Source organism: Heterodontus francisci, chromosome 1 (genome assembly GCF_036365525.1).
Source record: "Heterodontus francisci isolate sHetFra1 chromosome 1, sHetFra1.hap1, whole genome shotgun sequence".
Lineage (NCBI taxonomy): Eukaryota > Metazoa > Chordata > Chondrichthyes > Heterodontiformes > Heterodontidae > Heterodontus > Heterodontus francisci.
The window spans coordinates 232,727,730-232,752,555 of NC_090371.1; the positions used below are offsets into that span (position 1 = coordinate 232,727,730).

The 24,826-nt window shown below is 45.2% G+C and overlaps 1 protein-coding gene across 6 annotated transcripts in view; it reads left to right on the top strand.

Annotated features, from left to right (window-relative positions):
- LOC137375247 (transmembrane protein 144-like) overlaps positions 1-16,597 on the top strand; it is a 350,909-nt gene extending 334,312 nt beyond the window's left edge. For 4 of the 6 annotated variants that reach the window (XM_068042121.1, XM_068042111.1, XM_068042150.1 and 1 more), the window contains one exon: positions 13,530-16,597. In XM_068042121.1, the coding sequence (XP_067898222.1) occupies positions 13,530-13,714 (185 nt within the window). In that variant the 3' untranslated portion in view covers positions 13,715-16,597. The remainder of the gene's footprint in view (positions 1-13,529) is intronic. The other 2 variants (XM_068042140.1, XM_068042159.1) reach the window with 1 other exon arrangement.
- The last annotated feature ends 8,229 nt before the right edge of the window (positions 16,598-24,826 follow it).

The window sequence follows — 24,826 nt, forward strand, 5'->3', positions numbered from 1 at the left end:
GTTCCGTGTCAGTGCGCCATTTTCCCACACTCCCTTGGCCAGTCTGGACATAGCAGTGGAAGCCTTTCCCATGCGCTTGTTAATTTCTGCATCTAGAGACAGGTTACTGGTGATAGTTGAGCCTAGGTAGGTGAACTCTTGAACCACTTCCGGAGCGTGCTCGCCAATATTGATGGATGGAGCATTTCTGACGTCCTGCCCCATGATGTTCATTTTCTTGAGGCTGATGGTTAGGCCAAATTCATTGCAGGCAGCCGCAAACCTGTCGATGAGACTCTGCAGGCACTCTTCAGTGTGAGATGTTAAAGCAGCATCGTCAGCAAAGAGGAGTTCCCTGATGAGGACTTTCCGTACTTTGGACTTCGCTCTTAGACGGGCAAGGTTGAACAACCTGCCCCCTGATCTTATCTCATTGCTGTTTGTGGACCCTTTCTATATGCAAATTGGCTACTGCATTTTCCTACATTATAACAATCACAATGTTTCAAAACTACTTAATAAGCAGTTCACTGCTTTGGGATATCCCATGGTATTGAAAGGTGCTACATAAATACAAGTTCTTTCATTGATAACTTAATTGAATTGAATAATTGCTTGTGTGATTCACCAACAATCTGTGCTTCATCTGATCCATAAAAATTCTGAATACTCAGTTATGTAATACTGACTAAATCCATTTGGATTATTAACTATAAAAATACTGGTAACCACAGTACTGCTCATATACCTCTTAAATACATTCTGTTTTAAAGATAGATTTACCTTTATATCGCACTTTTCATGACCACCAGACATCCCAAAGCAATTTATAGCCAATGAAGTAATTTTGAAATGATACTAAACTTAGCTAAAACACTGGTTTGACCTCAACTGGAGTTTTCTGTCCAGTTCTGGGCGGCATACTAAGATTCACGAGAATGGTTCCATGGATGAGGAACTTCAGTTACATGGATACATTGGAGAAGTTGGCACTGTTTTCCTTGGAGACGTGTGAGAGGAGATTTGATAGAGGTATTCAAACTCATGAGGGATCTGGACAGAGTAGATAGGGAAAAACTGTTCCCACTGGAGGAAGGATCTAGAACAAAAGAACACAGATTTAGAGTAATTGGCAGAAGAAGCAATGGAGACATGAGGAAAAACATTTTCACGCAACGAGTGGTTAGGATCATGAATGCACTGCCTGAGATTGTGGTGGAGGCAGGTTCAATCGAGGAATTCAAGAGGGAATTGAATATTGAAAAGAATGAATGTGCAGGGCCATAGGGAGAAGGCAGGGGTGTGGCACTAGCTGAATTGCTCCTTCAGAGAGCCAGCGCAGACACGATGGGCCAAATGGCCACCTCCTGTGCTGCAACAATTCTGCGATTCTGTGAAGTGCAGTCACTGTTGTAATGTAGGTAACATGCATATTTATAACCTGACTAGATACTTCAAAAGCAGGCTGTCTTTTAACAAAAAAATGTTACTTTTTTCTGGTTATTTACAAACACGCAAGTATTTTCATGACTTGTTTTTCGCCTTCCTGTATACAAGTATTGTTTACAAAATAATTTTCTATAAATGTCATCTCCTTATTTAAAATTATACACTTTTTTTAGATTAATTTTGACAATTTAGATTAAGAGTCATGCTCTGACATAGAACTTTCAAACGTCAAGTCAGTTATTTATTTATTTTTTATTTAGAGATACAGCACTGAAACAGGCCCTTCGGCCCACCGAGTCAGTGCCGACCAACAACCACCCATTTATACTAACCCTACAGTAATCCCATATTCTCCTATCACCTCCCTGCACTAGGGGCAATTTACAACGGCCAATTTACACCTGCAAGTCTTTGGATGTGGGAGGAAACCGGAGCACCCGGGGAAAACCCACGCAGACACAGGGAGAACTTGCAAACTCCGCACAGGCAGAACCCAGAATCGAACCCGGGTCCCTGGAGCTGTGAGGCTGCGGTGCTAACCACTGCGCCTTGTTAAACAGGGAACTGTCTGGCAGTGGCAGTCACCGGTCCATCATCTGAAAGTAGTTGGTTCAGTAGACACTAATCACTAGCAAGAAGCTAAGCTAGCTAGTGACTCATCAGAGGCTTTGTATAAGCAGTCAAGTTTTTCAAACCACATGGCGTAAGGAGTGTACGGAGAGGAGACCTTGCCTGAGTGAGACAGAGTGTGAAGGTGGAAATTTGGTTCACGTGGGAATTCGAGCAAAAGGGAAAGAGGTGCTCCTTTTTCAGCCTCCAGTAGCTGTAGAAGATACAAGTTGCTTCCCAGAAATAGAGTGTAACCTAGAAACAGTGGTGAAAGTTTGAAGAGCTAGGGGGATGAGTCCATGGGTTCAGAGTATTCCAAAGAAAATTAACTTGTGACATAACAGTAAAGAAGGTAAGTGATTGGTTGGTGAACATTTTCTGTTTTCAAAGAACAAAGAACAGTACAGCACAGGAACAGGCCATTCGGCCCTCCAAGCCTGCACCGATCTTGATGCCTGCCTAAACTAACACCTTCTGCACTTCCGGGGCCCATATCCCTCTATTCCCTTCCTATTCATATATTTGTCAAGATGTCTCTTAAACGTCGCTATCGTATCTGCTTATTCCTCTTACCTAAACTAGAGAATTTTAATTGAGGTTAGTGTAACATTAATTGAAATAATAAGAAGAATCTTTGAAACTCATATAATTTATTAAAGCATTATTGGTAGTAAAGTTTACTAGCAGTAGTAAAGCTTAGTAGTAGTGAGATTTATTAATTATAAGTTAATTAAGAAAAATAAATTAACAATAATAAAGATGGCAGGGCAGGTGATGTGTTGTGGCTGCAGAATGTGGGAGCTCCAGGACGCCAGCGTGATCCAGAGCAAACGTCTGCAGTAAGTGTTTGCAACTTGAAGAACTTAGGCTCAGAGTCATTGAGCTTGAGGCCAAGCTACAGACACTGCAATGTTTCAGGGAGGGGGAAAGTTACCTGGACACTTTGATCCAGGAGGCGGTCACACCCCTTAATTTAGGCAGAACTGTTTTGGTCAATGGTCAGGGACAGGAGGGTGTCACTGCGAGTCAGGCAGGTATGGGGAATCGGCATGTAGTAGTGGCGAAGCCTCAGCCCCTGACTTTGTCCAACAGGTACAAGATGCTTGCTACCTGTGTGGTTGAGAAGGACTGCAAGGTGAATGAGCGGAATGACCATGGCACCATGATGAACAATGCCATTTGAGTGGGGGGAGCCAAGAGGAATGTGGTAGTGATAGGGGATGGTATAGTCAGGAGGATAGATACTGTTCTGTGCAGCCATGACCAGGAGCTCCGAAGGTTATGTTGCCTGCCCAGTGGCAGGGTTAAGGACATCTCCTCATGGCTGGAGAGGAGCCTGGAACGGGATGAGGAGGATCCAGTTGTCACGGTCCATGTAGGAACCAACGGCATAGGTAGAACCAGGAATGATCATTCAGAGAATTTGAGGAGTTAGGGTCCAAATTAAAATGCAGAACATTAAAGGCAATCATCTCTGGATTGTTACCTGAGCCACGCGCCAATTGGCATAGGATCAAACAGATTAGAGAATTAAATGTGTGGCTCAAAGAGTGGTGTGGGAAGATGGGGTTTCAATTCATGGGGCACTAGCATCAGTACTGTGAGAAGAGTGAGCTATTCCGTTGGGATGGGCTCCACTTAAACCGTGAAAGAAGCAGTGTCCTGACCAATTGTATAACTAGGGCTGCGGACAGAGCTGTAAACTAACGGGGGGGATAGGTTCGGGTGTAAGGAGATTTAGAAATCCAAAGAGAGAGGTCAAGGCATCGAAACAGTACAGCATTGTAGGTAAAGTCAAGCAGGAAGGGACAGAGTTTAACAAAAATTGTACATGAACTAATCGAGTCATTGCAGGGAATAGAAGTAAAAAAAAATGGAATTAAAAGTTCTTTATCTGAATGCACGAAGCATGTGCAATAAAATAGATGAACTCGTGGCACAAACAGGGGTAAATGATTTAGATCTAATCACCATTACAGAGACATGGTTACAAGGTAATCTAGGTTGGGAAGTAAATATTCCAGGGTACGCAATATTTCAGAAATACTGACAGAATAACAAAGGAGGAGGGGTAGCCCTGATAGTAAGGGATGACGTAAGTACATTAGTGAGAAAGGATCTGTCCTCAGAAGATCATGAAGTAGAATCAGTATGGGTGTTAATTGGGAATAGCAAGATGCAGAAAACTCTGGTGGGAGTAGTTTATAGGCCCCCTAACAGTAGTTATACCGTTGGACAGAGCATTAGCAAGAAATTATTGGAGCTTGTAACAAAGATAATGTAATAATTATGGGGGACTTTAATCTTCTTATAGACTGGGACAATGAAATTGACAAGAGTGGTCGAGAAGATGAGGTTGTAGAATGTTTTCGGGACAGTTTCTTGGAGCAATACGGTGTGGAAGTGACTAGGGATAAAACTATCTTAGATCTAGTATTGTGTAATGAAGCAGGGTTAATTAGTAATGTCATAGTAAAAGATCCATTGGGAAATAGTGATCATAATACCATTGAATTCCATGTTAAGTTTCAAAGTGACATGTTCCAATCACAAACAAGAATCTTAAATATAAACAAAGCCAATTACATAGGTATGAGGGGAGAACTGGCTAAGGTAAATTGTGTAACTAGACTAAAAGGTATGGTGGTAAATGAACAGTGGGAAACATTTAAAGAAACAATTCAAAATGTTCAACAAAAATATATTCCATTGAAAAACAAAAAGTCAGCAAGAATCACCCCTCCATGGCTCACTCAGGAAGTTAAGGATAGTATTAGATTAAAAGAAGAGGCTTACAATGTTGCAAAATACAGTAATAAGTCTGAGGATTGGGAGTGTTTTGGAAACCAGCAAATGGCCACCAAAAAGTTGATAAAAAATAGAATATGATAGTAAACTATCCAGAAATATAAAAACAGTCTGTAAGAGCTTTTTTAAGTATATAAAAAGGAAGAGAGAAGCTAAAGTAAACATTGGTCCCTTAGAAGCAAAGACAAGAGAAATTGCCATGGGGAATGAGGAAATGGCAGAGGCATTTAACAAATACTTTGTGTCTGTCTTCACACCAGAAATAGATGGTAACCCAGGGGATAAGAAGAGTCGGTAAATTAAGGAAATTAATATCAGCAGAGAAAAAGTATTGGAGAAAATCCAACAAATCCCCAGGACCTGATGGCCTACACCCTCGGGTTCAAAAAGAGATAGCTGCAGAGATAGTGAATGCACTAGCTATGATTTTCCAAAATGACTTAGATTCGGGAACAATCCCATTAGATTGGAAGTTGGCAACTGTTACACTGCATTTCAAGAAAGGTGGGAAAGAGAAAACAATGAACTACAGGCCGGTTAGCCTAACATCAGTCGTTGGGAAAATGCTGGAATCTGTTATTAAGGAAGTTTTAACAATGCACTTAGAAAAGCATAGTACGATTAGAACAAGTCAACATGGTTTAACTAAAGGGAAATCCTGTTGAACAAATTTATTTGAGTTCTTTGAGGATGTAACTAGTAGGGTAGATAAAAGGGACCAAGTAGATCTCGGATACCTAGATTTCTAAAAGACATTTGATAAGGTTAATATGCAAGATATGGGCTCATGGAGTTGGAGGCAATATATTAGCATGGATAGAGGATTGGTTAACGGACAGGAAGCCAAGAGTGGGCATAAACGGGGCATTCTCAAGTTGGCAGGCAGTATATAGTGCTCTGCAGCAAGGATCAGTGCTGGGGCCTCAGCTATTTACAATCTATATCAATGACTTAGATGAAGAGACAGAGTGTTATGCACCTAAGTTTGCTGATGATACAAAGCTAGGTAGAAAGATAAGCTGTGGGAGGACACAGAGAGCCTGCAAAGAGATATAGACAGGTTAAGTAAGTCGGCAACAGGATGGCAGATGGAATATATTGTAGGCAAGTGTGAAGTTATTCACTTTGATCATTTGAACAGAAAATCAGAATACTTTTTAAAAGGTGTGGAACTTGTAAGTGATGCTGTTCAAAGAAACTTGGGTGTGCTCGTACAAGGAATGCAAAAAGTTAACATGCAGGCACACCAAGCAATTAGGAAGGCAAAATTGCATGTTGGCCCTTTATTGCAAGGGGATTGGAGTTTAGGAATAAAGAAGTCTTGCTACAATTGAACAGGGTTTTGGTGAGTCCAGATCTGGAGTACTGTGCGCAGTTTTGGTCTCCACATTTAAGAAAGAATATACTTGCATTGGAGACAGTACAGTGAAGGTTCACTAAATTGGTCCCTGGGGGTTGTCCCATGATGAGAGGCTGAGTAAATTGGGACCATATTCTCTGGCGTTCAGAAGAATGAGAGGTGATCTCATTGAAACATACCAGATTCTGCAGGGGCTGGATAGGGTAAACACTGAGAGATTGTTTTCGCTGGTTGGAGAATCTAAAACACGGGGACACAGTCTCAGGTAAGGGCCCGACTGAGATGAGGAAAAATTACTTCACTCAAAGGGCTGTGAATCTTTGAAATTGTCTACCCCAGAGAGTTGTGGATACTCCATCATTGAACACATTTAAGGCTGGGATAGACAGATTTTTGGCCTCTCAGGGAAATAAGGGATATGGCGAGCTGACGGAAAGTGGAGTTGAAGCCTAAGATCAGCCACTTTTGAATTGAATGACGGAGCAGGCTCAGTGGGCCATATGGTCTACTGCTGCTCCTATTTCTTGTGATCTTGTGTTTTTTTAAAAATGGGGTACCAGCTTATTTGTATCACGACTTCACAACTTAGGTTGCCCTCTGAGATTCTCCATATGGTGAGTTCACAATGTCAAGAAATTTATATCTTGTTTATAATGGCAGATGTGTCTCGTGATTGCTGCTGAACATGACATATTGATAATCAAGTCAAAGTTAACACCTAATAGATATGTCTCCTGTTTGCCACATGGCCTGCTGCAAATGAAACAGGATTTTGAAAATTGGAATTTTCGAGTAAACATGCAGATCTGTATTTCTGAGAACCCAAAATAGATTCTGATTGCACTATTGCACAAATGTGAGGTAATGCATTTTGGAAGGTCTAATGCAGGTGGGAAGTATACAGTTAATGGCAGAATCCTTAGGAGTATTGACAGGCAGAGAGATCTGGGTGTACAGGTCCACAGGTCACTGAAAGTGGCAACGCAGGTGGATAAGGTAGTCAAGAAGGCATACGGCATGCTTGCCTTCATCGGTCGGGGCACAGAGTATAAAAATAGGGAAGTCATGCTGCAGCTGTACAGAACTTTAGTTAGGCCACACTTAGAATATTGCGTGCAATTCTGGTCGCCACACTACCAGAAGGACGTGGAGGCATTGGAAAGGGTACAGAAGAGGTTTACCAGGATGTTGCCTGGTCTGGAGGGCATTATCTATGAGGAGAGGTTGGATAAACTCAGATTGTTTTCACTAGAATGACGGAGGTGGAGGGGCGACATGATAGAGGTTTACAAAGTTATGAGTGGCATGGACAGAGTGGATAGTCAGAAGCTTTTTCCCAGGGTGGAAGAGTCAGTTATTAGGGGACATAGGTTTAAAGTGAGAGGGGCAAAGTTTAGAGGAGATTTGCGAGGAAGTTCTTTACACAGAGGGTGGTGAATGCCTGGAACTTATTGCCGGGGGAAGCAGGTACCATAGAAACGTTTAAGAGGCATCTTGACAAATACATGAATAAGATGGGAATAGAGGGATATGGACCCCGGAAGTGTAGAAGGTTTTAGTTTAGACAGGCATCAAGATCGGCGCAGGTCTGGAGGGCCGAATGGCCTGTTCCTGTGCTGTACTGTTCTTTGTTACATAGAACATAGAAAAGTACAGCACAGTACAGGCCCTTCGACCCACGATGTTGTGCCGAACCTTTAACCTACTCTAAGATCAAACTAACTACCTACCCTTCATTCTACTATCATCCATGTACCTATCCAAGAGTCGCTTAAATGTCCCTAATGTATCTGCTTCTACTACCACCGCTGGCAGTGCATTCCACGCACCCACCACTCTCTGTGTAAAGAACCTACCTCTGACATCTCCCCGAAACCTTCCCCCAATCACCTTAAAATTATGCCCCCTGGTGATAGCCCTTTCCACCCTGGGAAAAAGTCTCTGACTATCCACTCTATCTCTGCCTCTCATCATCTTGTACCCCTCTATCAAGTCACCTCTCATCCTTCTTCGCTCCAATGAGAAAAGCCCTAGCTCCCTCAATCTTTCTTCGTAGGACATGCCCTCCAGTCTAGGCAGCATCCTGGTAAATCTCCTCTGCACCCTCTCTAAAACTTCCACATCCTTCCTATAATGAGGCGACCAGAACTGAACACAATATTCCAAGTGTGGTCGAACCAGGGCCTTATAGAGCTGCAGCATAACCTCGCGGCTCTTAAACTCAATCCCCCTGTTAATGAAAGCCAACACGCCATACGCCTTCTTAACAACCCTATCAACTTGGGTGGCAACTTTGAGCGATCTATGGACATTGTTCTTTTGTTCTTTATTCTTAGGCACCCAACCACACCACCCTCTCCCCCTCCACCCCCCCCCCCCCCCCCCCACCACCGACAGACACAAAGTATGGATCAACAGGTGATGGGGAGAGAGAATCCCTTGATTAAGAATTATCATAAAGATTCTTGGAACAAGCTTGATGGCCTTTTCCCTCTCCAGACTTTGTTCTTATTTTAAAACGGATGATGATTAACTCCTTCAAAAAAAGAACTAGATAAATATCCATAAAGTCTACTGCACAATTCCACAAAATTGTGCATTGCTGAGATGATTCTTTGAATGTGAGAAAACTTACAAATGCCATCAGCTTGGTTCTGTTGAAAGCATTTTTATTATTAAGATAATAAATCTTAAGAGAACTGCTACAAGTATGTTTTTAACAACTTATTTTCTAACATTTTCAATGATATATCAACTCTTCATAAGATCATAAAAAATAGGATCAGGAGTAGGCCACTTGAGCCTGCCCTGCCATTCAGTAACATCAAGGATGATTTGATTGTGCCCTTAACTGCACTTTCCTGCCTGCCCCGTAATATGTTACTCCCTTGTCGATCAAAAATCTGTCTAGCAATGTCATGTTGTTCGCACATTAGGAATGCTTGCTCAGTGGCTATTAACATTAACCCTTTTCATAGGGTTTTCAATGCTGCAGCCATTGCCTGCTTTAAAATATTTTATTTTTAATCAGAATAGCATGGATTTTTGTGACCTGGTAGCTCATGTTAGTGCACTAACGTACTATAACATTGAATGGTCAAACGAAGCATCTTCTGTGATTATCTCAAATAAGTCAATCGAGGAAGAGACACAGAGCAGAGGGAGGGGGAAAACAGAGGGTGAGTCAATCACTACAGCTTTTGCATATGTGCCAGCAGTAGGTTCAAGATGAGTACAAGCAAAGAACAGTACAGCACAGGAACAGGCCATTCGGCCCTCAAAGCCTGCGCCGATCTTGATGCCTGTCTAAACTAAAACCTTCTGCACTTCATGGGTCCGGATCCCTCTATTCCCATCCTATTCATGTATTTGTCAAAATGCCTCTTAAACATCGCTATTGTACCTGCTTCCACCACCTCCCCCGGCAGCAAGTTCCAGGCACTCACCACCCTCTGTGTAAAAAAACTTGCCTCGCACATCTCCTCTAAACTTTGCCCCTCGCACCTTAAACCTATGTCCCCTAGTAACTGACTCTTCCACCCTGCGAAAAAGCTTCTGACTATCCACTCTTCCATGGCACTCATAACTTTGTAAACCTCTATCATGTCGCCCCTCCACCTCAGTCATTCCAGTGAAAACAATCCGAGTTTATCCAACCTCTCCTCATAGCTAATGCCCTCCAGACCAGGCAACATCCTGGTAAACCTCTTCTGTACCCTGTCCAAAGCCTCCACATCCTTCTGGTAGTGTGGCGACTAGAATTGTACACAATATTCCAAGTGTGGCCTAACTAAGATTCTGTACAGCTGCAGCATGACTTGCCAATTTTGATACTCTATGCCCTGACCGATGAAGGCAAGCATGCCGTATGCCTTCTTGACTACCTTATCCACCTGCGTTGCCACTTTCAGTGACCTGTGGACCCGTACGCCCAGATCTCTCTGCCTGTCAATACTCCTAAGGATTCTGCCATTGACTGTATACTTCCCACCTGTATTATACCTTCCAAAATGCATTACCTCACATTTGTCCGGATTAAACTCCATCTGCCATTTCACCGTCCAAGTCTCCAGTCGATCTATCCTGCTGTATTCTCTGACAATCCTCATCACTATCCGCAACTCCACCAACCTTTGTGTCGTCCGCAAACTTACTAATCAGACCAGCTACATTTTCCTCCAAATCATTTATATATACTACAAACAGCAAAGGTCCCAGCACTGATCCCTGCGGAACACCACTAGTCACATCCCTCCATTCAGAAAAGTACCCTTCCACTGCTACCCTCTGTCTTCTATGACCGAGCCAGTTCTGTATCCATCTTGCCAGCTCACCTCTGATCCTGTGTGACTTCACCTTTTGTACCAGTCTACCATGAGGGACCTTGTCAAAGGCTTTACTGAAGTCCATGTGGACAACATCCACTGCCCTTCCTTCATCAATCATCTTTGTCACTTCCTCAAAAAACTCAATCAAGTTAGTGAGACACGACCTCCCCTTCACAGAACCATGCTGCCTCTCACTAATAAGTCCATTTGTTTCCAAATGGGAGTAAATCCTGTCCCGAAGAATCCTCTCTAATAATTTCCCTACCACTAACGTCACGCTCACCAGCCTGTAATTTCCTGGATTATCCTTGCTATCTTTCTTAAACATTGTCCAGTCCTCTGGGACCTCACCTGTGGCCAATGAGGATACAAAGATTTCAATCAAGGCCCCAGCAATTTCTTCCCTTGCCTCCCTCAGTATTCTGGAGTAGATCCCATCAGGCCCTGGGGACTTATCTACCTTAATGTTTTTCAAGACGCCCAACACCACCTCCTTTTTGATATCGACATGACCCAGACTCTCTGCACTCCCTTCCCTAGCCTCATCATCCACCAAGTTCTTCTCTTTGGTGAATACTGATACAAAGTACTCATTTAGCACCTCGCCCATTTCCTCTGGCGCTACACATAGATTCCTTCCTCTGTCCTTGAGTGGGCCAACGCTTTCCCTGGCTACCCTCGCCCTTTATATACGTATAAAAAGCCTTGGGATTCTCCTGAATCCTGTTTTCCAATGACTTCTCATAACCCCTTTTAGCCCTCCTGACTCCTTGCTTAAGTTCCTTCCTACTGTCTTTATATTCCTCAAGGGCTTCGTCTGTTCCCAGCCTTCCAGCCCTTACGAATGCTTCCTTTTTCTTTTTGACGAGGCTCACAATATCGCTCGTTATCCAAGGTTCCCGAAACTTCCAAAATTCTCCTTCATCCTCACAGGAACATGCTGGTCCTGGATTCTAATCAACTGATGTTTGAAAGACTCCCACACGTCAGATGTTGATTTACCCTCAAACAACTGCCCCCAATCTAAATTCTTCAGTTCCTGCCTAATATTTTTATAATTAGCTTTCCCTTAATTTAGCACCTTCACCCGAGGACTACTCTTATCCTTAACCACAAGTACCTTAAAACTTACGGAATTATGGTCACTGTTCCCAAAATGCTCCCCTACTGAAAACACCTGGCCGGGCTCAATCCCCAATACCAGGTCCAGTACGGCCTCTTCCCGAGTTGGACTATCTACATATTGTTTCAAGAAGCCCTCCTGGTTGATCCTTACAAATTCTGCCCCATCCAAGCCCCTAGCACTAAGTGAGTCCCAGTTAAGTTAAGTTTAGTTTAGAGATACAGCACTGAAACAGGCCCTTCGGCCCACCGAGTCTGTGCCGACCATCAACCACCCATTTATACTAACCCTACAGGGCGGCACAGTGGCGCAGTGGTTAGCACCGCAGCCTCACAGCTCCAGCGACCCGGGTTCAATTCTGGGTACTGCCTGTGTGGAGTTTGCAAGTTCTCCCTGTGTCTGCGTGGGTTTCCTCCGGGTGCTCCTGTTTCCTCCCACATGCCAAAGACTTGCAGGTTGATAAGTAAATTGGCCATTAGCAATTGCCCCTAGTATAGGTAGGTGGTATGGAAATATAGGGACAGGTGGGGATGTGGTAGAAATATGGAATTAGTGTAGGATTAGTATAAATGGGTGGTTGATGGTCGGCACAGACTCGGTGGGCCGAAGGGCCTGTTTCAGTGCTGTATCTCTAAACTAAACTAATTCCATATTCCTACCACATCCCTATCTGTCCCTATATTTCCCTACCACCTATCTATACGAGGGGCAATTGCTGATGGCCAATTTACCTATCAACCTGCAAGTCATTGGCATGTGGGAGGAAACCGAAGCATCCGGAGGAAACCCACGCAGACACAGGGAGAACTTGCAAACTCCACACAGGCAGTACCCAGAATTGAACCCGGGTCGCTGGAGCTGTGAGGCTGCAGTGCTCACCACTGCGCCACTGAAGTTAAAATCTCCCACCACAACAACCCTGTTGCTTTTACATCTTTCCAAAATCTGTCTCCATATCTGCTCCTCTATCTCCCGCTGGCTGTTGGAAGGCCTGTAGTAAACCCCCAACATTGTGACTGCACCTTTCCTATTCCTGAGCTCTACCCATATTGCCTCGCTGCATGATCCCTCCGAGGTGTCCTCCCGCAATACAGCTGTGATATTCTCCTTAACCAGTAATGCAACTCCACCACCCCTTATTACATCCCCCTCTATACCGCCTGAAGCATCTAAATCCCGGAACGTTTAGCAGATGCCTAGAAACATCTGGTTGCTTGGTGTGGGCAGGGGATGGATCTCTAATGATAGGAAAAAAAGATAAAATGGATAGGGCTCATTAAAGCAAAAAAGTGTGAATATTACAATTAGCATATTCAAAAAAGCTGATGATTGTTGTAGTATAGACATCCACATTACTCATTTTTGGGCTTCCACCAAACGAAAGTTTTCTGTCCCATTAGATTAAATTATATTAGGGCGGCGCAGTGGTTAGCACTGCAGCCTCACAGCTCCAGCGACCCGGGTTCAATTCTGGGTACTGCCTGTGGAGTTTGCAAGTTCTCCCTGTGTCTGCGTGGGTTTCCTCCGGGTGCTCCTGTTTCCTCCCACATGCCAAAGACTTGCAGGTTGATAGGTAAATTGGCCATTATAAATTGCCCCTAGTACAGGTAGGTGATAGGGAAATATAGGGACAGGTGGGGATGTGGTAGGAATATGGAATTAGTGTTGGATTAGTATAAATGGGTGGTTGATGGTCAGCGCAGACCCGGTGGGCTGAAGGGCCTGTTTCAGTGCTGTATCTCTAAATATAGAAAAATAAAAATAAGTTATTTATATTTTCTTGACCATCATTTAGTATCACAATAAGCATTTCTGTCAGTAGCAGCGCATGTGTTAGGAATCAACTGTTCACAATTTTTTTTTCTCCCCACAGGGTCTGAGGAACTATGTTATTCTTGGCATAGCATTCTGCACGATATCAGCAGGAGCATTAACAACTGGCTTTTCCAAGGTGTGACTAACGCAGTTACAGAATACAAACCAGAAGATGGCATCAATGTCAAGTTGTTTGCAGTACAATTAACATTGAAGCAGTTGGAATCAAAGTACTGTTTTTGATGTACAGAGTCTCCGGTCTCTTTGCAGTGTGTGGGAACAACTGATTGAACAGCAGACTAGAGAAGTCAACCACAGGTTGCAGAATTTTTGACTTAAATCCTTTTATGATTCTGTATTAATTGTGAAATGTTTATTGGCCTTAGTACTGCTGTTCTCATTCAGAAATGCATAACTACCCTCAAGAGGTGTTATACTTGGGAGCAAAATTACTGTAAACTACAGATAGGAATTCACAATTAACCAAAAATTGTAGCACAGCTCATTAAATCTTTCATTCAATAACTGATTAACTCCTCGTGGAAGTGATTAATATTTTCCTTTTTTCAAGGAAAAATGTAGTTGCTTCAGCCTTTGCTGTTTAGTAGCATTTTCACCTCTGACTCTGAGGTCATGGGTTTAAGATACGCTCAGATTATTGAGCATATAAAATTAGGATGGCACTTCAGTGCAGTATTGAAGATGTACAGCCACTGCCTTGAGTTCATCCTATGTCCTCACTAACATTTATCTTTCAGTAATACCACTGAAACAGATTATCTGGTCATTATTGCATTGTGCACAAATCACCTGTGAAGTATCCATGGATGTCCTGAGATTATAGATGCTATATAAATGCAAGTTCATTCTTTCTTTTCTTAACACTAATGAGATTTCTAAATCCCACTGTCTGTTGGTGAAATTGAACAATGCTTTTTAACTGTGTCACTCTGCTCAACCACTCTTCAACCACCAGATATGACTGGACTGCATTGAGCACAATCAATGCATCGAGCACATCAATGCTTCATCAATGACCTTCCTTCAATCAGAAGGTCAGAAGTGGGGATGTTCGCGGATGATTGCACAATGTTCAGCACCATTCGTGACTCCTCAGATACTGAAGCAGTCCGTGTAGAAATGCAGCAAGACCTGGACAATATTCAGGCTTGGGCTGATAAGTGGCAAGTAATGTTCGTGCCACACAAGTGCCAAGCAATGACCATCTCCAACAAGAGAGAATCTAACCATCTCCCCTTGCCATTCAACAGCATTACCATTGCTGAATCCCTCACTATCAACATCCTAGGGGTTACCATTGACCATAAACTGAACTGGAGTAGCCATATAAATACTGTGGCTACAAGAGCAGGTCAGAGGCTAGGAATCCTGAGGCGAGTAACTCACCTCCTGACTCCCCAAAGCTGGCCCACCATCTACAAGGCACAAGTCCGGAGTGTGATGGAATACTCTCCACTTACCTGGATGGGTGCAGCTCCAACAACACTCAAGAAGCTCTTCACCATCCAGGACAAAGCAGCCCACTTGATTGGCACCCCATCTACAAACATTCACTCCCTCCACCACCGACGCACAGTGGCAGCAGTGTGTACCATCTACAAGATGCACTGCAGCAATGCACCAAGGCTCCTTAGACAGCACCTTCCAAACCCGCGACCTCTACCAACTAGAAGGACAAGGGCAGCAAATACATGGGAACACCACCACCTGCAAGTTCCCCTCCAAGTCACACACCATCCTGACTTGGAACTATATCGCCGTTCCTTCACTGTCACTGGGTCAAAATCCTGGAACTCCCTTCCTAACAGCACTGTGGGTATACCTATCCCACATGGACTGCAGCGGTTCAAGAAGGCAGCTCACCACCACCTTCTCAAGGGCAATTAGGGATGGGCAATAAATGCTGGCCTGGCCAGTGTCGTCCACATCCCATGAATGAATAAAAAAAATCTTGCTTTGCTCACCACTGTCTCAGGTTGAACTGAACTTTACACAACCTCAGGCTCCTTTTTGACCCTGAGCTGAACATCTGACCCGATATCCTCTACTACTAACTCAGTAACATTGCCCATCCCCATCCTTGCCTCATCCCATCTGCTACTGAAACTCTTTTTCATGCGTTTGTCACACCCAGACTTGACTATTCCAATACTCTCTTGGCTAGCCTCCCATCCTCCAATCTGCATAAGTTTCAGCTAATCCAAAACTCTGCTGCCCATATCCTATTATGCCAAGTACCGCTCACCTATCACCCCATTACTCACTGACCTACGTTGACTCCTAGCCCCCCTATGCTACAAATTTAAAGTTCTCATCCTTCCGCCCCTGCTGCAATTTTACGTGGGGCGGTGGCCTGCCCACCCCAGGCCAATCAAGGCCCTTAAATGGCCATTTAACTGCCACTTAAGGGCCTTCTCCCACCACTGCGAATATTTTACCCTCGGCGGCTGGAAGGCAAAGGCCCCAAAAAACCCTGCCTGGTAAAACCAGGCGGCCTTCTTGTGGGCTCTGGGGGTGGCGGAGCCCTCCTGATAGGGTGCCCTGTGCCCCACGAAGGGCCATCCCCGAAGCCCCAACTGCCCCCAATACACAACACTTCTTCCCCACCCCACCCCTCCCCCCCCAACAACCAACCCCCTCCCCCCTTGCCTCGCCGGGGCCCAGCCAGTTGTCCCCAGGTGAGACTCTAAAAATCTACCTCCTTTCCTGGACCATTCTTTCTATTGCCTCCGATGGCTGGGTGTAGCCATCAGGCTCGCTGGTGGGCGGGGTCCCCGTAAAATTCCGGCCCTTGTGTTTAAATCCTTTCATGGCCTCACACCCTATCTCTAACCGCAAGCCATACACCGCTCAAAACATTGGGTTCCTCTGACTCTGGCCTCTTATGCGTCCTCCAGTCCTTCATACCCCATTCTTCACGGCCTTGCATTCGGCTCTGGAGTTCCCTCCCTCCCCAGTCACCTTAGTCTTATATCTCCTTATTTGGCTGAGCATCAGTTTTTGTCTGAATATGTTTCTGTATAGTGCCTTGGGTTTTTTATGTTTAAAGTGCTATATAAAAAGGCATTATTATTAATGTATTAATCATTCTAATTGAATAAATCAGAGACAATTATGGATGATTTTGTGGCAAGTGATTTTTTTCAGAACATTTGACTATTTTCATAGAACATAGAACATTACTGCGCAGTACAGGCCCTTCAGCCCTCGATGTTGCGCCGACCTGTGAAACCATCTGACCTACACTATTCCATTTTCATCCATATGTCTATCCAATGACCACTTAAATGCCCTTAAAGTTGGCGAGTCTACTACTGTTCCAGGCAGGGCGTTCCACGCCCCTACTACTCTCTGTGTAAAGAAACTACCTCTGACATCTGTCCTATATCTATCACCCCTCAACTTAAAGCTATGTCCCCTCGTGTTTGCCATCACCATCCGAGGAAAAAGGCTCTCACTATCCACCCTGTCCAGCCCTCTGATTATCTTATATGTCTCTATTAAGTCACCTCTTCTCCTCCTTCTCTCTAACGAAAACTGACCTCAAGTCCCTCAGCCTTTCCTCGTAAGACCTTCCCTCCATACCAGGCAACATCCTAGTAAATCTCCTCTGCACCTTTTCCAAAGCTTCCACATCCTTCCTATAATGCGGTGACCAGAACTGCACGCAATACTCCAGGTGCGGCCGCACCAGAGTTCTGTACAGCTGCAGCATGACCTCGTGGCTCCGAAACTCGATCCCCCTACTAATAAAAGCTAACACACCATATGCCTTCTTAACAGCTCTATTAACCTGGGTGGCAACTTTCAGGGATTTATGTACCTGGACACCAAGATCTCTCTGTTCATCTACACTACCAAGAATCTTCCCATTAGCCCAGTACTCTGCATTCCTGTTACTCCTTCCAAAGTGAATCACCTCACACTTTTCCACATTAAACTCCATTTGCCATCTCTCAGCCCAGCTCTGCAGCCTATCTATGTCCCTCTGTACCCAACAAGATCCTTCGGCACTATCCACAACTCCACCGACCTTCGTGTCATCCGCAAATTTACTAACCCACCCTTCTACACCCTCATCCAGGTCATTTATAAAAATGACAAACAGCAGTGGCCCCAAAACAGATCCTTGTGGTACACCACTAGTAACTAAACTCCAGGATGAACATTTGCCATCAACCATCACCTTCTTTCAGCTAGCCAATTTCTGATCCAAAGCACTAATTCACCTTCAATCCCATACTTCTGTATTTTCTGCAATAGCCTACCGTGGGGAACTTTATCAAACGCCTTACTGAAATCCATATAGACCACATCCACGGCTTTACCCTCATCCACCTGTTTGGTCACCTTGTCAAAAAACTCAATAAGGTTTGTGAGGCACGACCTACCCTTCACAAAATCGTGCTGACTATCTCTAATGAACTTATTCTTTTCAAGATGATTATAAATCCTATCTCTTATAACCTTTTCCAACATTTTACCCACAACCGAAGTAAGGCTCACAGGTCTATAATTACCAGGGCTGTCTCTACTCCCCTTCTTGAACAAGGGGACAACATTTGCTATCCTCCAGTCTTCCGGCACTATTCCTGTCGACAATGACGACATAAAAATCAAGGACAAAGGCTCTGCAATCTCCTCCCTGGCTTCCCAGAGAATCCTAGGATAAATCTCATCTGGCCCAGGGGACTTATCTATTTTCACACTTTCCAAAATTGCTAACACCTCCTCCTTGTGAACCTCAATCCCATCTAGCCTAGTAGTCTGTATCTCAGTATTCTCCTCGACAACATTTTCTTTCTCCACTGTAAATACTGACGAAAAATATTCATTTAACACTTCCCCTATCTCCTCTGATTCCACACACAACTTCCCACTACTATCCTTGATTGGCCCTAACCTATCTCTAGTCATTCTTTTATTCTTGATATACCTGTAGAAAGCCTTAGGGTTTTCTTTGATCCTAATTAATAATGTGATTAATTTTTGTCTCAAAATATTGTTTCTTTTCCTGTTGCCTGAGCAGGTAATCACATGTACTCTGCTTACATGAGATGAATTGATCAAGTGCAAAAAGTGATTTACTCTAGGTAAAAACGTCCATATCTTCCCTTTGGATTTAACCGGAGCCGCAAAAGCAAATTTTGCTCTGAGCTTAATCGAACCACTGGCTCAGAACATTTTCTCTGTTGGAAAAACTCGCTTAAGAATGGGGTGACTTTCAGTCCATGCTACTGGTGGGAGCTTCATTCATTAGCGGCGCAAATCAGAAATTAAGACATGCATTGCCTACAATTTAATAGCTATTCATTTTTCTTTTCTTTTGGGCCTCCTTATCTCGAGAGACAATGGATACGCGCCTGGAGGTGGTCAGTGGTTTGTGAAGCAGCGCCTGGAGTGGCTATAAAGGCCAATTCTGGAGTGACAGGCTCTTCCACAGGTGCTGCAGAGAAATTTGTTTGTTGGGGCTGTTGCACAGTTGGCTCTCCCCTTGCGCCTCTGTCTTTTTTCCTGCCAACTACTAAGTCTCTTCGACTCGCCACAATTTAGCCCTGTCTTTATGGCTGCCCGCCAGCTCTGGCGAATGCTGGTAACTGACTCCCACGACTTGTGATCAATGTCACACGATTTCATGTCGCGTTTGCAGACGTCTTTATAACGGAGACATGGACGGCCGGTGGGTCTGATACCAGTGGCGAGCTCGCTGTACAATGTGTCTTTGGGGATCCTGCCATCTTCCATGCGGCTCACATGGCCAAGCCATCTCAAGCGCCGCTGACTCAGTAGTGTGTATAAGCTGGGGATGTTGGCCGCTTCAAGGACTTCTGTGTTGGAGATATAGTCCTGCCACCTGATGCCAAGTATTCTCCGAAGGCAGCGAAGATGGAATGAATTGAGACGTCGCTCTTGGCTGGCATACGTTGTCCAGGCCTCGCTGCCGTAGAGCAAGGTACTGAGGACACAGGCCTGATACACTCGGACTTTTGTGTTCCGTGTCAGTGCGCCATTTTCCCGCACTCTCTTGGCCAGTCTGAACATAGCAGTGGAAGCCTTACCCATGCGCTTGTTGATTTCTGCATCTAGAGACAGGTTACTGGTGATAGTTGAGCCTAGGTAGGTGAACTCTTGAACCACTTCCAGAGCGTGGTCGCCAATATTGATGGATGGAGCATTTCTGACATCCTGCCCCATGATGTTCGTTTTCTTGAGGCTGATGGTTAGGCCAAATTCATTGCAAGCAGACGCAAACCTGTCGATGAGACTCTGCAGGCATTCTTCAGTGTGAGATGTTAAAGCAGCATCGTCAGCAAAGAGGAGTTCTCTGATGAGGACTTTCCGTACTTTGGACTTCGCTCTTAGACGGGCAAGGTTGAACAACCTGCCCCCTGATCTTGTGTGGAGGAAAATTCCTTCTTCAGAGGATTTGAACGCATGTGAAAGCAGCAGGGAGAAGAAAATCCCAAAAAGTGTGGGTGCGAGAACACAGCCCTGTTTCACACCACTCAGGATAGGAAAGGGCTCTGATGAGGAGCCACCATGTTGAATTGTGCCTTTCATATTGTCATGGAATGAGGTGATGATACTTAGTAGCTTTGGTGGACATCCGATCTTTTCTAGTAGTCTGAAGAGACCACGTCTGCTGACGAGGTCAAAGGCTTTGGTGAGATCAATGAAAGCAATGTAGAGGGGCATCTGTTGTTCACGGCATTTCTCCTGTATCTGACGAAGGGAGAACAGCATGTCAATAGTCGATCTCTCTGCACGAAAGCCACACTGTGCCTCAGGGTAGACGCGCTCGGCCAGCTTCTGGAGCCTGTTCAGAGCGACTCGAGCAAAGACTTTCCCCACTATGCTGAGCAGGGAGATTCCACGGTAGTTGTTGCAGTCACCGCGGTCACCTTTGTTTTTATAGAGGGTGATGATGTTGGCATCGCGCATGTCCTGGGGTACTGCTCCCTCGTCCCAGCACAGGCATAGCAGTTCATTTTACTGGTTAGAAAATGGTGGACAAAACCCATATTTCCAACGTGCCCTACTGGCATGTGAGACTCCCACCAGCAGTATGGCCCTAATGGACTGGATTTTGAAAGCCCAGTGGGAGCGGGAGTAAGTGCACGCACAATTTAAAGATTGTGTTCTCAGAGTTCAGCATTGGGTCCTGCCACCTCCTGAATGCGAAGCAGTTTTTAAAGGGACTCAACAGAAAGTGTGAACGCCTCAAGTTTTTAAAATTTATTTCATGGGATGGGGGTGCCACAGACGAGGACAGCATTTGTTGCTCATCCCAAATTGCCCTTGACTGAGTTCGGAGGGCAGTTAAGAGTCAACCTCATTGCTGTGGGACTGGAGTCACATGTAGTCCAGCCAGATTTCCTTCCCTAAAGGACATTAGTGAACCAGATGGATTTTTTCTTTAATGGACAATCGATGGTAGGTTTATGGTCACCATTACTGAGACTAGCATTCAATTACAGATTTTAAAAAAAAATTAATTGAATTTATTCATTAATTGAACTTACATTTCATTAGCTGCCATGGTGGGATTTGAATTCATTTCCCCAGAGTATGAGCTTGGGTTTCTAGATAACAACGACACCATTATCTCTCCTGCCTGTTCAGCTCATTGGGCAGCTTATTGAAAGGCTTGTCAGGAGCAGTTTGTAAGTTTCAATCGAAGGACACAGGGAAAACGGCATGTCTGTAACTCGGCAAGGTGTCAAAGTCAAAAAAAATGTGGAGGGCCGTGAGGACTATTGGAAGGGCTGAATAACATGCTTCAGAAGCCCAAAATAAAGCTCAACTACTCCAAAAGTACCACAGAGTAACCATTGCTGGAGCTGAAAGATTTGCATTTGTCAGTGGTGAGTGGTAGGAATCTAAAGAAGGATGTGAGGCCGCTGGCATCACTTGGGCAACTGGAGTCGGCAGGGGAAGGTCTGGTGAGCAAACATGTGCCAGCTGAGGGAGGTCAGATGTGAACAGGCTGTTCTGACATTGGACAGAACAGCCAGGATGAGCTGCAGCAAACGTATTCTCCTGGATAGGAGGAGGTCAGAGGAGCACAGTGGGGGACTGCACGTTAGGTGTACCGCCCAAGAGTCAGCTTCCTGCAAATTACAGTGTGCCAGTGCCGTAGGAGTCTACGCCTATGCAGGCAGATGGTCTTAGACATTTTTTGCTTCAATCCACAATGACATGAGGCTTCATGGCCCCCATGGCAGTTCCTTACCTGGAGCCATCAAGGTCACCATTGCCCCAAATTTTTCTTTGCAACCGAATCATTCCAGGGATCGGCTGTGGACCTAGGTGGCATCTCAATCAACAGCTCATCACACCATCAGGCAGGTCACAGATGCCATATTCTGAAGAGTAAAGAACTACATCCCCTTTGGCACAGATGGGCCAGTGCAGGCACAGAGGACTTTGGGCTTTTCCATCATCGACGGATTCCCTCAGGTCCAGGGCGTCATTGATTTCACCCACGTAACCATCAAGGCACCAACAGACCAGCCAGGTAGTTTTCTGAACAGGAAGGGCTACCACTCATTGAATGTCCCGCTGTTCTGTGACCACAGAAGTGAATCTTGCAGGTCTGTGCCCGGTTCCTGGGCTGCTGTCATGATTCCTTTAACCTGCGAGAATCCCAAGTGCCACCTCTTCAGGCTCACATCCAGACTTCATGGGTGACTGCTGAGAGATAAAGGTTATCCCCTAAAGAGATGGTTCCTGACGCCTGTCCGAAACCGAGACACGGATGGAGAGGTGCTGCAACCAGAGCCATCTCCTAACAGACCTGCATTGAACAAACCATTGACATCTTGAAGATATATTTCCATTGCCTTGACCGGTCAGGTGGTGCTCTTCCATACGATCCAGCCAGAGTGGTTGTTTGCTGCGCCCTTCACAACATGACAATGCAAAGAGACCTGGAGTTGGATGAAGTGGAGCAGCTGGAATACCATTTCACCTCGGAGGAGGACTGGAAGGAAGAGGAAATGCTCGCTCAAGAAATGGCAGGCGACCAGGCAGCGCAGGATGCCTGGCGATGCTGTCCCAGAACTCAGGGTGAACCTCAGGCTGGCATGGCTGAAAGGGCCACGCTGATTCAGCAACGTTTCACCTGATCGCCCAAGAGCCCTTGTGGATGATGGACCCCAAAACTTACAGCATTGAGAGCTATCATACCACTATGACCCATACGTGTGAGATCCCATTGCCAGCATGAGCATGGAGAATGAGTGTTCCTCCGCCAACATTCTCCAACATCACAAAGCATGGGAATAGAATATTTCCCAGTGCCCCACGCACCACCGCCCCCCCCCCCCCCCACCCTCCAACATCCCACAATCCCCCTTCGGACATGAAACATCAATAATACACATATCAGAGTGATAAAATAAACAAGTGATATTGCAATGAAAACAAAACAGCATACAAATGTGCAGAATGTAGGAATGTGCATGAAAGATAGGTGGGAAAGCAAGCTGTGAGAAGGGCACACAGAGTCTGCAAAGAGATAAAGATAGGTTAAGTGAGTGAGCAAAAAATTGGCAGATGAAGTATAATGTGAAAAATGTGAGGTTGTCCACTTTGGCAGGAAGAATAGAAAAGCGGAATATTATTTAAATGGAGAGACACTGCAGAATCCTGCGGTACAGAATCACAAAATGAATCTCAAAATGAGAGCATGCATGTGCAGCAAGGAATTAGGAAGGTAAATGGAATGTTGGCCTTTATTGTAAGGGGGAATGGAGTATAAAAGTGGGAAAGTCTTGCTACAACTGTACCGGGCATTGGTGAGGCCGCACCTGGAGTACTATGTACAGCTTTGGTCTCCTTATTTAAGGAGGGATATATTTGCATTTGAGACAGTCCAGAGAAGATTCATTAGGTTGATTCATGGGATGACGGGGTTGTCTTGTGAGGAAAGGTTGAGCAGGTTGGGCCTATGCTCATTGGAGTTTAGAAGAATGAGAAGTGATCTTATTGAAACATTTAAGATTCTGAGGGGGCTTGACAGGATAGAGAAGTTGTTTACCCTTGTGAGGGAATCGAGAACTAGGGGGCACAGTTTCAAAATAAATGGCCTCCCATTTAAGATGGAGATGAGGAGGAATTTCTTATCCCCAACGGCCATTAATCTTTGGAATTCTCTTCCCCAAAGAGCAGTGGGGGCTGGGTCATGGAATATATTTAAAGCTGAGCTAGACAAATTTTTAATGTACAAGGGAGTCAAGAGTGATGGAGGGGCAGGCAGGAGAGTGGACTTAAGGCCACAATCAGATCAGCCATGATCTTATTGAATGGTCGAGCAGGCTCAAGCGGCCAAATAGCCTACTCCTCTTATTTCTTATGTTCTTCTGTTCTTATGTAGAACAGCACTCGGGTGACCCATTAAGTGAAATCAACAGCATATCACCTTTATTTCTCTTAACACTTCTACAGGGTTCTCTCCTGAGGCAGAGGATGAAGTATAGGCCTCTGGTTGAGACGGCTGTGACTTATGTCCTCGTCTTGGAGGTGCCTGTAAGAGCTCCTCCACAGGCTGCTGTGCCTCCATTATTGCAGGAACTGTCTCTGTCACAGGGCCTTGGCACACTGATGGTTCCTGAGTTAGAGGCGGCGAGGGGACGCAGGGTGACCCCGGTGTCCCCAAGTGGTGGCCCCTTCATCTGCCGCTTTGATCGCCTCAGCCCTTTCCCGGTGCCCTTGGATGCTGGATGAGGCCACCAGGCATGCAGCTGGTGTCCACTCAGAACATCTCTGAACACTAGTGTCACTGCGCGGTCTATGCTACAGTGTCTCTATTATTCTGTGCATATCAGCGCGTAGCTCCTGCACCCACTTAGGGTGGTGCTGCATTTGGCTCTCCAAACAGGTAGCCCAATCTCAATGGAGGAGCTCATGTATTCAAATCCCTGAGTCATGACAGAGCACATTGCCTGCCCATAGCTCCGACAAACAGCAACTTATCTGACTCAGGTTCTCGAGGACGGCCCTCCTTATCTGTGATACCCGAGGCTCAGCATCTTTGCCCATTGAAGCATCGCTGTGTCTGTCCTCCCTCCTCCGAGGGGGACTGCCCACAGCTGACTCTGCCTCACCCTCTTCCTCCTGCTCACACATGATGTGAGATTCACACAGTGCTCCCTTTCTATGCTATTTTGGGACCCAAACGAGGTGTGTGTGCCTGCACTGGTGGAAGGTGTTGAGGTAGGGGGTGTGACAGTATTGGTTCAGGTGAGTCTTACCCCCCCCCCTCCACTACCCCGCTGCTGAGGATGGTGGTGCTGATTGGGCAAGTGCACTCAACTCCCTCTCTGCAGCTCG